The 15,156-nt window shown below is 40.9% G+C and overlaps 1 protein-coding gene across 5 annotated transcripts in view; it reads right to left on the bottom strand.

Annotated features, from left to right (window-relative positions):
• DGKI (diacylglycerol kinase iota) overlaps positions 1–15,156 on the bottom strand; it is a 206,246-nt gene that overhangs the window by 20,289 nt on the left and 170,801 nt on the right. For all 5 annotated transcript variants that reach the window (XM_061444897.1, XM_061444894.1, XM_061444893.1 and 2 more), the window contains one exon: positions 11,170–11,195. In XM_061444897.1, coding sequence (XP_061300881.1) covers positions 11,170–11,195 — 26 coding nt within the window. The remainder of the gene's footprint in view (positions 1–11,169; positions 11,196–15,156) is intronic.

The following is a 15,156-nucleotide window of genomic DNA, read 5'->3' on the forward strand; positions in this document are numbered from 1 at the left end:
ATTAAAAAATTAATAATGCCTTGTTGGAATGACTGTGAACTCACAGGTCTTTGATCTGAAGACAATCTCAAGTCTTTCCGAAGCTGATGATACTTAAACATTTCTGTTTGAAGCTAAGCTGAGTGGAAGGAGCAATTAAATGTTTCTTCATGTATGTCATGCACCTGCAAGTACTTGAAGCAACTACTGAAGACCATGAAAAAAAGTAAATGAAAGTTAAGCCTTACGTGTTGAGGGGTTTCCTAGTGCTGGCAAAAAAAAAAAAACAACAACAAAACCAACAAACAATCCAGAATTAAATGGTTAAATCTTTGTGTAGGTATAAGAGAGGCAAAAGGCTGGCAAAAATAAAAGCAGTGAAACACCCACTATGCAGACTGGCTTGAACTTCTGCACAAGAAAATCACTTTTTCTGTGTTCACTGAAAAAGGTCTTTACATCAAACAGCTGTCTGACTCTTTCAACCACATTTTCCTCCTGATAGAACAGGGCAAAGGTGCCTGAATAGCCTAACTGGTTAGGCAAAAAAAGAAAAGCTGTACCAAGCTCCTATAAGGAACACTTACCTGCTTTGGAGCCTGTTATCATAACATTACTTCTGTCAAGGTAAGGACACAAACATTTGGTTCTATTATAGCCATCAAGACTGAATTTTCCTTACAGCTATGCACAGGAAAAGCTGAATTCAGGAATTAAAAGTCAGTTTTCATGAGAAAACCCTGTAAATACAACACATGTACTGATAAGGTATCTGCCTGATCACAAAGCTTACTAGTGCTGTACTTACTAGTGCTTTGATGATTAAGAATGCTGGGTATATCTGTGTCAGGTGTTAACCTCCATCTTGTTTTCTCTTTATGCTGATTTTTACCTCTACATTGAACTACAGCTGACATGTAGTAAAAGAAAGAAAATTCTCACACCAAACAGAAGAAAATATTTTGCATGATTTTTAAAATTTGGTGTTGAACAATCAAATTGAACATCTTCAGCAAAAAGATGGCTAACAGAACAGAACCAGTCTCACATTGCAGTGCTCAAGAAATGAGCATTTGAAGACTGGAAAAGGGAAATATAACCCCCATTTTCAAGAAGGGGAAAATGGATGATCCAGGGAATTACAGACCAGTCAGTCTCACCTCTGTGCCTGGCAAAATCTTGGAGCAGATTCTCCTGAAAGGCATGCTAAGGCACATGAAAATCAACAAGGTGCTTGGTGACAGCCAGCATGGCTTCACTAAGGGGAAATCCTGCCTGACCAGTTTGGTGGCCTTCTATGATGGGGCTACAGAACTGATGGACAGGGGTAGAGCAGTTGATGTCATCTACCTGGACTTCTGCAAAGCATTCGACACTGTCCCACACGACATCCTTGTCTCTAAATTGGAGAGACATCAATTTGATGGATGGACCACTTGCTGGGTAAAGAACTGGATGGATGGCTGCACCCAAAGAGTTGTGGTCAATGGCTCAGTGTCCGGCTGGAGACCAGTAACAAGTGGTGTCCCTCAGGGATCGGTGTTGGGACCGGTCTTGTTCAACATCTTTGCCACTGACATGGACAGTGGGATTGAGTGCGCCCTCAGCAAGTTTGCCGATGACATCAAGCTGTGTGGTTCGGTTGATACGCTGGAGGGAAGGAATGCCATCCAGAGGGACCTTGACACGCTTGTGAGGTGGGCTGATGCCAACCGCATGAAGTTTAACCATGCCAAGTGCAAGCTCCTACACCTGGGTGGGAGCAATCCCAGGCACAGCTACAGGTTGGGCAGAGAAGAGATTCAGAGCAGCCCTGCAGAGAAGGACTTGGGGGTGTTGGTTGATGAGAAAATGAACATGAGCTGGCAGTGTGTGCTTGCAGCCCAGAAAGCCAACCGTATCCTGGGCTGCATCAAAAGGAACGTGACCAGCAGGTTGAAGGAGGTGATCCTGCCCCTCTACTCTGCTCTTGTGAGACCTCACCTGGAGTATTGTGTGCAGTTCTGGGGTCCTCAACATAAAAAGGACATGGAACTTTTGGAACAAGTCCAGAGGAGGGCCATGAGTATGATCAGGGGACTGGAGCACCTCCTGTATGAAGACAGGCTGAGGAAGTTGGGGCTGTTCAGCCTGGAGAAGAGAAGGCTGCGTGGAGACCTCATAGCAGCCTTAGAATCATAGAATCATAGAATTGTTAGGGCTGGAAAGGACCTTAAGATCATCTAGTTCCAACCCCCCTGCCATGGGTAGGGACACCTCACACTAAACCATGGCACCCAAGGCTCCATCCAACCTGGCCTTGAACACTGCCAGGGATGGAGCATTCACAACCTCCCTGGGCAACCCATTCCAGTGCCTCACCACCCTAACAGGAAAGAATTTCCTTCTTATATCCAACCTAAACTTCCCCTGTTTAAGTTTTAACCCGTTACCCCTTGTCCTGTTACTACAGTCTCTAATGAGAAGTCCCTCTCCAGCATCCCTATAGGCCCCCTTCAGATACTGGAAGGCTGCTATGAGGTCTCCACGCAGCCTTCTCTTCTCCAGGATGAACAGCTCCAACTTCCTCAGCCTGTCTTCATACAGGAGGTGCTCCAGTCCCCTGATCAGCCTTCCAGTATCTGAAAGGGGCCTATAAGGATGCTGGGGAGAGGGTCTCTTCTCTAGGACTGTAGTGGTAGGATAAGGGGAAAGGGGTTAAAACTTAAACAGGGAAAGTTTAGATTGGATATAAGGAAGAAATTCTTTCCTGTTAGGGTGGTGAGGCTCTGGAATGGGTTGCCCAAGAAAGTTGTGAATGCTCCATCCCTGGCAGTGTTCAAGGCCAGGTTGGACAGAGCCTTGGGTGACATGGTTTAGTGCGAGGTGCCCCTGCCCATGTCAGGGGGGGTTGGAACTCAATGATCTAGATATCCTTTCCAATCCTAACTATTCTATGATTCTACGATTCTAAGAAAGAGGTTGCTTTATAACCAAACAAGGGGCTATCTGATGGGGAACTTGATTGCCTGTAAGCCTGTAGAGGCATCAACTTATAAACATCATTATAGCTTAAAAAAGTCTTTCACTAGCCGTTTTAGAAACTCTAGCCCTGTATGCCAGCAATATCTCTTTCTATCTAACATCAGTCATCAGAAAGGAGATGCTGGTGGTCTCCATCTGAAGCAGCTGACTGGCATGGGAATGGAGAGTGGGGTTCCTGGACTTTCTAGAGGAGTTCTGCCTCAGCCTAAATATGATGTAAAAAACATGATGGAAATATGACTGCAAAAATATGCACAGTTTAGAGGCTTCCTGACTGGAACATAGTATCTCTTGTGCTAGCTAAAGCAAAGACTCATTGATATTTTAAAATCCTGCAAAAATATACCTGTTCACTGCCACTATCCACTGTCCTAAAGAAACAGATGGCAATCTAGATTTCCCCACAGCTTTGGGAAAGGCTTACAGCACTTAGGAAATCTAAGAGCAGTGGCACAAGTCTAGGTAGCTCACGACAGCAGGGCTGTGAGGCACTACTTCCATGAAAGACAATTAAATAAAAAGCCTGAGAGCTCAAAATGCTCCCAGGAGATGAAGAAAACCAACAGCGCAGCAACCTGCTGCAACCAAAAGCTCAAAAGCACATCAGCTGAACAGCAGCCAAACACAGATGTCTGATGACTATTCAGCAATGGGAATTTTATGGAGGCCTTCACACAGCATCTCGAGCTAATCTATCTGAACAGGAAAATGTGTGCATAAGCACGCATTCTCCAGGGTTTGAGAGACACTTTTCAAGAACGCTGGCCCTCTGATTAAGTCATACCTCAATAACATCTATTTCTAGGATTGCACAAAGAGGTAGAAAACCCTTCTGAAATATTCATGGGTTGTCTTTTAGTTACAAAAAGCACTGCATCCTGTGCAGATTCAAAGGAGAGAACTGACACAGTTTTGACTGCACCTGTTTGCCTAACTTGTGAATACAACAAAAATTTTAACATACAAAAAATCGTCCATTACTCAAGTAGTTATAAATATGCATTACAGACTTCTTTTAAGAATTTCAGATTCAAACAACATACAGCATTAAACCACTGTTTAGAGAGAAGAAAAAAGTAAAAATAACTAGACAGGCTTGCTGGAGGGAAAGAAAAGCTAAATTCTCGCTTACACAGAAGTCCCTTCATGCAACTCTGGAAGGATAAAGAGTCTTTCAAGCAGATGTAAATTACACTCAAGCTGCCTTTAAGGTCCCATTTGCACTGTCAGGCTAGTTTAAAGGTACTTTGATGCCAATTAGAGTCCACCCTGAATTGTTTATATGGCACTGATGCTGAGTTGAGAGTGCAATTGATAGTTAAGAATGGAAATATACAGACCCTAATGCCAAACTTTTCCTGCAAGACTGTTTAACACAGATTTACAAAAGGAAGGGATGTCCAAAAAGAAAAAGGACTTCCTTTGTAAATGGTCCAAAAGCCCAAAGAACAGTTGCAGATAATCTAAGTACCATCTGGCAGACATCCTCACTTTTTTTCCTTTCCTTTTTTATTTTCATTTTTAAGCCAAGACAGGAACAATTAATGTCATTTTCAGGAGCGATGTAGTGGATGAAAATGGCTCTGATTAAACAAGAACACAAGGCAGGGAAGACTGGCTGACTAATGCAGCCACTTTGTCAATAGAGTGGCATTACTTTGGCAGGAAGAGAATTCTAGGTAAAACAATTAAGCAGTTTTTATTTAAAAATTAAAAGGGTAGCAATAAAAGGACCGTTGCTGGCCATGTTGTTCCTCCCCCTTCCCTGACTTGGTGGACCACTACTACCACAGGCTGGCTGCAGTGCCTTTGCCTGGCGATATCTAAGTAGCTATTCCTCAACAAGCTAGGTCTTCACAGTAGGAGTAAACAATCTGAAAGTTAGTTCCAGCATTTATTTGCTCACCAAAGTCTTTGATGGATGGAGTGAACTGTTTTCTTGTTTTAGTTAAACAAGTTTGCCACTCTTATCTGACCATGGGCAGCCTCCGTGAGAAAGAATAAACAGGAGCAAAGTAGTCTGCAAGGTTACCCGGAGCTTCTGCTTGAAAATAGGTGCCCTGATTAAGACAGTGCATTTCTTATACCTACTTCCTCCTGAAGGGAAAGGGATAATGGCAGTGGCTATTTGGAAAGAAACATTTCCTGGTTTTCCTCTATTACTAATTCAGTTATCTGACAGACCTTTCCTTCCCAGCTGCCTACTCACCCCTCAGCCCGACAAAAGGTGGGGTGCAGGAACTTTTTAAAGGTTTTGGGCAGAGAGAACCTCCCTCAGACCTACAGAAATCCCTTGACAAAATACTTTCTCTTGCTAAGGGTACCACAGGTCTGCATTGATACCAGCTGAGCTGAGAAGTAAATGAACAAACTCAGAGCAGATCCCCAAGTCAGAGTTGGCTCAACTGGCCAAAGACTACTTTCAAAACACTATCCAGGAGGGCTTCCTTCTCAAAGTGGCTAATTAATCAAAATAAATACCTGCAGTCAGGAGCCCCCCACTGTATTGTCTTTGATTTGTTCAGGAAAGTACTCCAAGACATCTCAATTTCTTGCTAGGTAAATGGCTGCAACATCACCCTGAAGAATATGGCTTTTAAGCTGGCATTGCAGAAAACCATTACTCACTCTTTTAAAGGAATCTGGTGTAAAAAGCAGAGGTGCTTAAAAAAATATATGTAATTTTCTTTTTCTTTTTAATTCTACTAGCACTGAGATGTTTGGGTTCACCTATAGCACCCTACTCATCCTTTTATTCATGAAGGCAGGATGCTTAAAAATCTCTTGAGGAGAACACCCTTTTGCAGACTATGACCAGCAACGTTAGTGGGCAGTAGCTCAAGAAGAAGAAAGGAGGTTGAGAGTGTAAAGTCCATGTTCTCCCCGGCCTCTAGGGAAGTTTCTCAGCTGTTGTGACCTTTTCTGGGACTCCCACAGACATCTTCCTCTTCACATAGGTTCAGGACTTCTCTTTCATGGAACAGACAGCACTGGAGAAAATAGCATAGTGCACAGAACTTTCTGCCCCTGAGGCAGGAGCAGATATTGCATAGCAAAGCATTTTGCTGCATGGGGTGGAGCTACCACTGTCTTCCATACATACACCTGATAACTCCCTTCCTTATAATTCATACGGTAGTTCTCACCATCCTGAGGGATATCTACAGACAGAATTATACCTTGCCCCAAGCTTGCTTGCCTCAGCCTTCCAGTTCGAAGCTGGTGCAAGAAATCCCTGTGGAAAACTCTTCTAATAGAGGTTAATTTGGAGGTCACCATTCTAAACCCACTTCACTGCTAAAACACTCCTAGCTCTACACAAATCCCTGCTGAGGATAGGACACCCAGACTGGATGGCTCTAAGTCACATCATGGAATTACCATATGCCAGAATTTGAAAGATCTTTGAGTGTGTTCATCTTTCCAAGCAGAAAAATTTTCCCTCATCTTCATCTTCTGTATGATATTAATTCATTCATCTTAATTTCTCAGTCATCCCCTATTCCTTCATGAATTTGTAACCAATTACAGGAAAAAAAACAAAAAAACAAACCAACAAAAAAACACCAAAACACACACAAAAAAAAAACAAAACAAGAAAAAAGAAACACAGAAACCACCACCACCAACAATAAAAAATACCCAAAGCACCATACAAACAAACAAAAAAAAAAAACCAACAGGAAAACAAACCCACAAACCCAGAGTTTAATCACAGTAAAGCCTCCTAGAAATTATGCTGATGCGGCAAAAACACGTCAGCTGGAAGCTAACAAGGCAAAAAAGCCCCGTTTCATGGGTTTATAGAGAAACAAGAAGAGCAAAAGAATAGAGACAAATATTTACAACCTCCTGTCTCCAGATCTTAATGCATAAGGATTAAGCACGGAGGTTGACTGCTACTTGAGGTGTATTAGTATAGCCACTTGAAACTTTGAATAGTTCCATCAAAGGCAAGGTTCCTCTGAAGCTAGGCAAACAAGTATTGAATTGCTACAGCTCCAAGTTGCCACTAGATAATTAACATGTGAATGTCCACATGCTGTTAATAGCACACTCAAGAGTTTGCTAGTACTTTTCTTTCAAAAGACTGAAATGGAACTTATTGTATTCTTTTTAAGAGCATTTCCCTCAGTTGCTCAGCTGATGATGAACAACAACCAACTCACAGGGTAACCAAAGAATGACAAAAAAAACCCAGATGAAGTTAGACCAAAGGTAATGTAAATTATGAGATTATTCAATGTGTTTGCATTGGAAAATTTGTAGATAGATTTTTGCAGGCCAGCTGTGAATATGAGCAGGCAAGACATGATCTAGCATACATATGATGTACAGAGCAGTACTGAAAGGTCCTGGATGAAGGAAGAGTTTGGTAAACCTCAGCCATTCACTAAACAATCAGGCAATGACTGTGTACCACCCAGGCAATGAATGCATCAGAAGTCTACAATCCCATCACAGTATCATACCTGATCTAGAAATAATGGATTTGGTTTCTTTCACTAACCTCCAACAGCTTCAGACATCCTGAGCATAAGACCTGGAGTTTTATAGAGTGAAAATACAGCAGGTGGTACCAATCACTAACAGTAGAAACTGCCTTTTCTCCATCTCATGACATCCACCAGGTCTTCTGTGACCCTGCTGCTTACCCACTGACTCTCATCAAATCCCAACACTCAAAGAAGACCGCAGTCCTCCTTGGCTGCAGGTCATGTAAATGCGCTGGGGCCCGCATGACTGAACAGGTAGCCCTTACATTTCTTTCTTCAGAGCCATCACTCTAATCTCCTGTCTAAACTAGTATACTTTGGCATTTACTTAGCTTGTTCCGTTTTGTCAGTTAGTTAAGGAATTTGGAGGCTAGAGGTTTTGTCCTTTTTATGTTTTTGTTTGTTTGTTGTTTAGTTTCTTTTTCTTATCTAATTAAAAAAAAAAAAAAGGAAAGGAAAGAAGAAGATAGATTTCACTCTTTAGTTATCTAACTGTACCAAGAACAAAGACACAAACCTCTACTATAATCTTTAAGAGATTTTGGGATTTTCTAGCAGTACTGTTTCCCTTTCTGTGCCAATTAAAATGGCTCTGTTTTCTAACTGATAAAGGTGCTGTTAACACGTGTCCACAACAAGAAGCATTGTATGCTGTTACAGTTGTTCGATAGATGCCCAGTCCCATACAGATGGTGCTTTACCCTCACCCTCTCTTCAAGCCAGAATAGTGCATTGTCCTAAAAGAGATTAATGGAAGTGCCATTCACATTAGACACTAATGCTGATAGTAGCTCTGTTACTACACCACAGACACAACTAATGCTTGAAGCAAGCAGTCCACACTGAAGGAGAAGTGGGACATTCAGAAACCAAAGTGAGGTGCAGTGAAAGAATCCCTGCAGAATGCAATCTCAAACCCTGACGGGGTTTAAACCACGACAATGGGAAAGAGACATCAGAAAAGGAAGACAGAAAGAAGGAAAACAAACAGCAGAGAAACAGCCGGGGGGGGGGGGGGGGGGGGAAATGAGGACTGAAGATTCAAGTAGACAAAACAAAGATCAGGAACTCAATGGGAATTTAAAACAAAAGATCCAACACAGCAGAGAAAGCGCCTTTTCACAGCAATGGCCAACACCTCATGTCATCAGAAAATCAGCACTAGAAAGGTGACCTGTAATAGGTAAGAGCAGCTGAAACACAGTGATACCAGGGAGTGTAAGTTATTCTACAATTGGATCTTGCCTCATTGTGCACCCCAAAGATTATCACCTTATAAAATTACACGCAAATGTTTAACATCTTAAATAGGCAAAGAGTTGAGTACTGATTAATAATGAAAATAAGAGTCTCAAAACTGACTCCTGGATACCTATTCCAAGGAAAATACACCAGGAGAGGTCTGCACAAACACTACAAAAAAGGCAATTCAGAGATAAGTTTTCAGCTCTCTCCTGGCCCCTCTCTGGTTTTGTTTAGACAAGAGATTTCAGATTCAAGACTAATTTGAGATGCTCTCACACATGCATAAAGTGGACTGAGAAGCAGCTAGGCTCAAAAGAGCTCATGCTGTAGAACTTTTGTCATGTTATCCTTCTAGTACTGTGCTCATTTACCATGATTTTTATGTGGCATAACAGGACAGAGGAAATCCAAGTATTAGACCTCTCTGTCTGAAAACTCACTGAGGCACGGATGACAAATCTAGTTGGATACTCCACAGGCATGAAACACAAAACTCCTAATAACTATCACTATCATGTCGCTAATTATTCAAAGGCCTTTCATCTGCATTTCAGAGGTTTCTTATGAGAGAAAGGGAAAATAGGGAAGGAAAAGGCTCTTCAGCAATGTTTATCAAACCTGAAAAACCAGACCCTGGCAGCAGATGGTAGATGGCAAACAGGAAGATTTTGTAAAAAAAAACCAGTAGTAGAACAGTATAAAAATACTGGAAAGAAGGAAATCATTATGACAGCAGGAAATACTAAAATTTAGAGATACACAAGCAAATGCATTTACAATGTCTGTTGCTCTATTAATAGATAAAAATGGAGCAATAGAATAAATGCAAGGGAAATGAAAAAGCACGAGCATTCTGTCACTAACAAGCTTATGCACTAACAAGCAGCTTGAGTCCAGGTCTTGAAATAGTACATTAGACCGTAATGTTTTCAAATTTCTTCTGAGGATTAGATAAATGGCACATACTGTTAACTCTTACAGGTCTCCAGTACTTTATATTAAGAAGCTGTGCTCAGGGTGAAAAAGCAGGTGAACTATTAAACAAGAAAACACTGCTGGTTCACAACGTCAATGAGCTGTAAATCACCAGGTACACCAGGAAATTAAAACTATGCTTCTGCCATTTTTGTGTTCTTATTTGTCAGTGGATCCACTCTTATCAGACACTAGGAATGGACTAGACAAGCTAGATATATCTTTTGTATGATATATTTGTCCATTTTTATGGCTTTCTTGTAACTTCCTTTACTAAGAAATGACACATCAAGGAGACGGAAGAGAATTTATTAATGACAGTATATTTGACAGCCACTATAATGGATTAAAAAGATCTTGGCTGGAGGCAATGATGATGTAGGCTGATACATAACTAGTCACTCTGCACTCCAAGTGAACATACTTCAGTGACATGCTTCCAGGTTCAAATCTCCTTACATCTCCATTTGCTATAGTCCTTACTATTCCCCATCTGGAACTTTCTTGAATACTACTTACTGTATTGTCCAAATTTTTTTCTGATTGTGTAACAGCATACAAATTGAATGCCAGAAGAAAATAGATCTTTATTTCTCTTGTAGTCCAAAATAATATTCCTAATTCAGACCTACATGATGATCTTTCTCCTTTCAGTCTCTTTAGACTTTTTTTATTATTTTTTTTTTTCCCATTCCTTGTGCAACCCTGCCAGTGAAATTACCACCTCATTTGCAGTATGCCTTTGGATTTCAGTACCAACGCAACTATACTTTAATGTACTTTAGAGGGATATTTATACCACCTAGCTCTAAGCGCCTAAGGTGGTCAAGTTATTAAGTAGCTAGTCACGGAAAACTCCCTCTTTCATCCATGGGAAAAGATTAGATCCTTCAGTCTTCTTCAGAACAAGTATATTACCACAACCTGCAACTCTTGCTACTCAAGCTGTGAGATTTCTACATGTAGAAGCTCCTAGCTGCGCTAAAGTCCATGCCATACTACCAAACTGTCTTTAGTGGCAACCTAAGACATTATGGGTTCAAGTCTTTAAAACATAATACACTCTCCTCTTCTACAAGGTGCTGTCCTGTAAGAGTCGGGAGAGAAGCTCATCTTCACAAAAACCATATATTGTTCTTTAACACATAGTTTTCCAGAGATGAATCCTTACACGGTTGTGTGAATAAATTGCAAAGACTTGCAACAGTTCCATTTCATTGAGCAAGATTCATTTTACAAATAATTCAACACAGGCTTAACTTCTGCCAGCCCCAACTAAATCAACTAAATGAACAAGCGCTTGATGTCTAGGGGTCAACAATGTTTGAGCAATATCAAAGTTTAATTATTATAATGTAATTTTTCTCCACCACATCTTGTGTTAAAAACCAGCTAACTAGCTTTAGTCTCAGTTTTAATATGCTCTTAGTATCTATACGACAGATCTTACCTTGATCTTCTGAAGAGACCGGTGACCTGGAATAAAACAACAAAGTCCAGTCAATCTTTTGGTTTGAAAAGGCCACAATTAAGTTCAAGTGTCACTGTGGGGGATAGGATATGGAGGAATTTAAAGGTTTTATTTTAGGTTTTATTCTTTATTCCTTAGAAGAGAGGGCTAGAAGGCATTTGATGAGAAAAGAGCAGAAAAGGGCAGACACCTACTCTAGCAGCATGCCCTGCAGACCAGAGTGGCAATATGGAGTCACATCCAAAAGGCAGCTGTCAGCTGCAGTGTTTAGTATTCATGCCAAAAGTGTCTGTAGGTACTTGGCAAAAAAACTGATCTACTACTGTTACTGTTGGAAATAGCTGACATTACTGGTAAGAAAGTCCTGATCCTCCTGATATTGTTGAAGGGACCATAATTAAGTGTGGGCCAGGAGAAAACCTCACAACTAGGATAGCTGAGGAAATTACAGCTTGATGGGAACTCACAGTCATTAAGGTAGCCACTTTTCTTGCTACAAGTCAAATGTATGTAGTGGCCAGCATAAAACACTAGTCATAATCCTGGCAGCTCATGCTATCTTCACAAAAGCAACAAAAGCAGACAAAAAACCCACCAAACGAACCCCACTGCCCTCCCCCCAAAAAAAAACAAAACCAACCAACCAAAAAAACAACAACAACAACAAAAAAACCCCACAACAACACAACCAAACTAAAACCAACCAAACAAAAAAGTTTGGACAGATGTAATTACAGCAAATGGCAACATAAGAGCAGCAACGTAAAAGTTACAGGGTTCCCTAACCAGTGGCTTAAGGTTCTGGTAATACACCAAGAGTGGGGGGTTATAAAATATAGAGAAACTCTCAGTGCACCCAGCAATGAGCAGAAGAACCCCACTGAATTCCAGGGACTTGTGTCATAGCTCCCATTGCTAAGGATCACGCTCCTCATCCTTTTGGTCAACACCCACAATAAAGTAATATAAAGAGCTGTAAAATATCATCTTTCCATTTTCCCCTTTGCTGCAGTATCTTGACTTAGCAAAACTGGGGTTAATTGTACAGCCAAGTCTGTGCAAGTCTAGTTGTTCAGACTAGATTGACAGCACACAGTGAATTGGACCATTGCCTCAGCACTTCCCCAGCAAAGATTCTCAACTGCATATATAGCCTTCCCACCCAGGTAACAGTGAGTTTGCTCCTGTGGTGAAAGGGTCAATCCATTCTTCCTTTCAAAGTTATAGTTAATTTTGCACCAATGTACAAAAATAACAAATTACCAAAGATTGAAAAACGTTAGTGTTGCCAGCAAACAGATCAAAGCTGACATGAAAAGCAGCCACGGAGGGGTGAAGGGAAAAGAAAGAACAAAGGGTAAAAGAACACATGTATATTTAACTGAGTCAGCAGGAGATGAGGTCTGGACCAGGGGAAAGGAGAGTTAGAAACCCTGTATTTAGAGGAATAAAGGAGCTAAGGAAGGAGTCATGATCTCATTCCATAACAGAGGTCTGAAAATGAAGGTTGAGGGATTATAGAAGTTCAGAAGCAGATATGCAAATATGTAGGTGCAAACAGGAAAGATGGAAAGAAAAGAAGGAAACTTTCCTAATGAGGTATGCAAATTTTTAGGTTTAAAAAGAGCAAGAGATTTGCAGAGAAAGAGAGGAAAGAGTTACAGCACAGCTGGAGCAATGGTCACTGTGAAAGGAAAAAATGTGATTGCCTAATTAAGATTCTGACTGTGCAAGAAGCCAATGAGTCTGTATGGATCAGACTTAATTAATCCCCTACTCCCATTAAATCCTCTGATTGCTGCTGAACATCCTAGGCATGTATCCTGCTCTGCTGCCAACCAGGCCAGCTCTGCCCTTATTCTTCAGCCGTGCCTGTGGAAATACAGTAGGAATACAGGTAACTCAGAGGATTAGTAGGCATCACTAGGACTCTGTCCCACTGCTTTGATCAGTTAGTTAGAGGTCTTCTGCCATAACCCACAGGAGAAGCTCTCCTGAAGGTCAAAATAGACAGTGTTTCCTACAAGGTTAAAGAATGTAGAATGGCCCATATCAAGAGATGCAAATTTTTAGGTACTTAAGAATATTTTTACACGCAAGAGTCATGCCAGGCTCGTTAGCTCGCTTATCCTGACTCTCCACCCATTGACAGTGCAGTATCCCACAGCGTCAGTAGAATTTATTCCTTTGTTTTGTTTCTTAATTGCACAGTTTCATCACCTTTCCAATCATTATTCGAAACAATAAAATAAACAATAAAGATTATCCAACAATTTGCCTCTTCTTTCTGCCTGGTAAAACAGATGTCATTATTTCCTTAAAGCATCAACAACAGAAGATATACTATTACTGCCTTCTCGATTGAAACATTTGAAGAGAGGGATGAAAATTATGAAAATGCATATTAAGTAACCCAAATTAGTATGTATTTTTCAAAATACTACTGTCATATACCTTTGTTTTATGCCTTCAAAACAGTGGTTAAAAACGAAAGAAATCTAACAGATACTATTGTTGCTAGTGGGAGTGTTATCATTTGAAAGGCTTTATCAGGCATCTTTTGAAACTGTGGAGCCTGATATCCTGAGAAAATAAGGTTTATATAATTGCAGCATCGTGATATGTACATATGCACCTCTGCCTCATCCTAATAAAGTTTGAGCTTGTTGGCTCATTTCACCTACTGTTAACAGAGAGGCTGGAGACCCAATTCCTGCTTTCCCAAGGAAACACAATAGCATAAGTTCAAACTTTCTGCATAACTGCAAAGCCATAAAGAGAGGTTTTGAATACCTCAGCCACAGAAAAGCCTCAATGGGAGCTTCTACCATTGCAGATACCAAAGTTTCAACCACAATAAACTAGGCTTCTTTTGTTCCATTATTGACATAAAATATTTTGGCAAAGAGCAAAGAGGTCTTTCAACATTCTCCTACAATTACAGGCCATACATTTTAGCGGGGGGGAGGTTTTCCAAACTGTTCAAGTACGGGCCTAGGTACACCAAGGGGAATCTTGCTTGTAACTAAAATGTAAGAAAATAAGGCTGCTGAAAAGTCCACGCTAATAATGCTGGGCATTTTATGCATTGTCTGTTTTACCCCATGCTTATGACAGGCTCTAAGGGAGGAAGGAAAGCAAGTCTAATGACCTGCTCCAAACACGTGCACTCATTCCACAGGCACAGGGGACTTTCCTGATAGGAGAAAAAAAAATCAAGTGAATGCTCATATTTCCGGTCACACGTCTTTCTCTTGGGTCTGTAAGAAGTGTGAGGGATATGCTGTGGCAGCACTGGTCATGAGGTGGGTGTCCTGAGGAGGGAGGATTCTCAGCTGCTAACATCCACATGGTAACCATCTATATAGCACCTGTCGGCTGCCCTCCTTGTATGATTCTAGCTGTGTGTTTGACTGTCAATAAAGAAGCAAGTCATCTCACTATGTCCAGGACTTAAAAAGAGTAGAGACAAGTCACAGATATTTCAGAAGAACTAATAAACTGTGAAGATCTGTGGTCCCACCTGGGCCAAAACACTTGGCCAAATGGAGTCTTGAAAAAGTTTTCATTTGGATAAAAAAACCAAAAACTTCAAAACCGTCAGGAAAAGGTTTGGATACTGCAATATCCTGTTCTTAGCCATTTCAGAACAGAATAGCTGTTTTGTTATATGAACTGTTAGCTTTTCCTGGTTTTATCTTGGTGTAAAATTGTAGAAAGGCTCATCACCTCCCCAAGAGAGTAAAGACAGGCCAAATTGTCTATGACTGGCTACGTTTCCAGAATCATGAGATAAAATTAGCTGTTCTACAAAAACACTCTTTTCCCATGCATAAAAGGAAAACCCAATTTCAAGTATTTTCACAAAATATATTAATCTGACTTTTATACTGCCCTGGTTTGACGGATGCTTTATGAAGAGCTATTGAATGACTAGTTAAAGTGAAGATAAACATTACTATGGTG

Source organism: Pezoporus flaviventris, unplaced genomic scaffold (genome assembly GCF_033815535.1).
Source record: "Pezoporus flaviventris isolate CSIRO_AGI_PZ_B2104156 unplaced genomic scaffold, CSIRO_AGI_Pfla_v1 ptg000002l, whole genome shotgun sequence".
Classification (NCBI taxonomy): domain Eukaryota; kingdom Metazoa; phylum Chordata; class Aves; order Psittaciformes; family Psittacidae; genus Pezoporus; species Pezoporus flaviventris.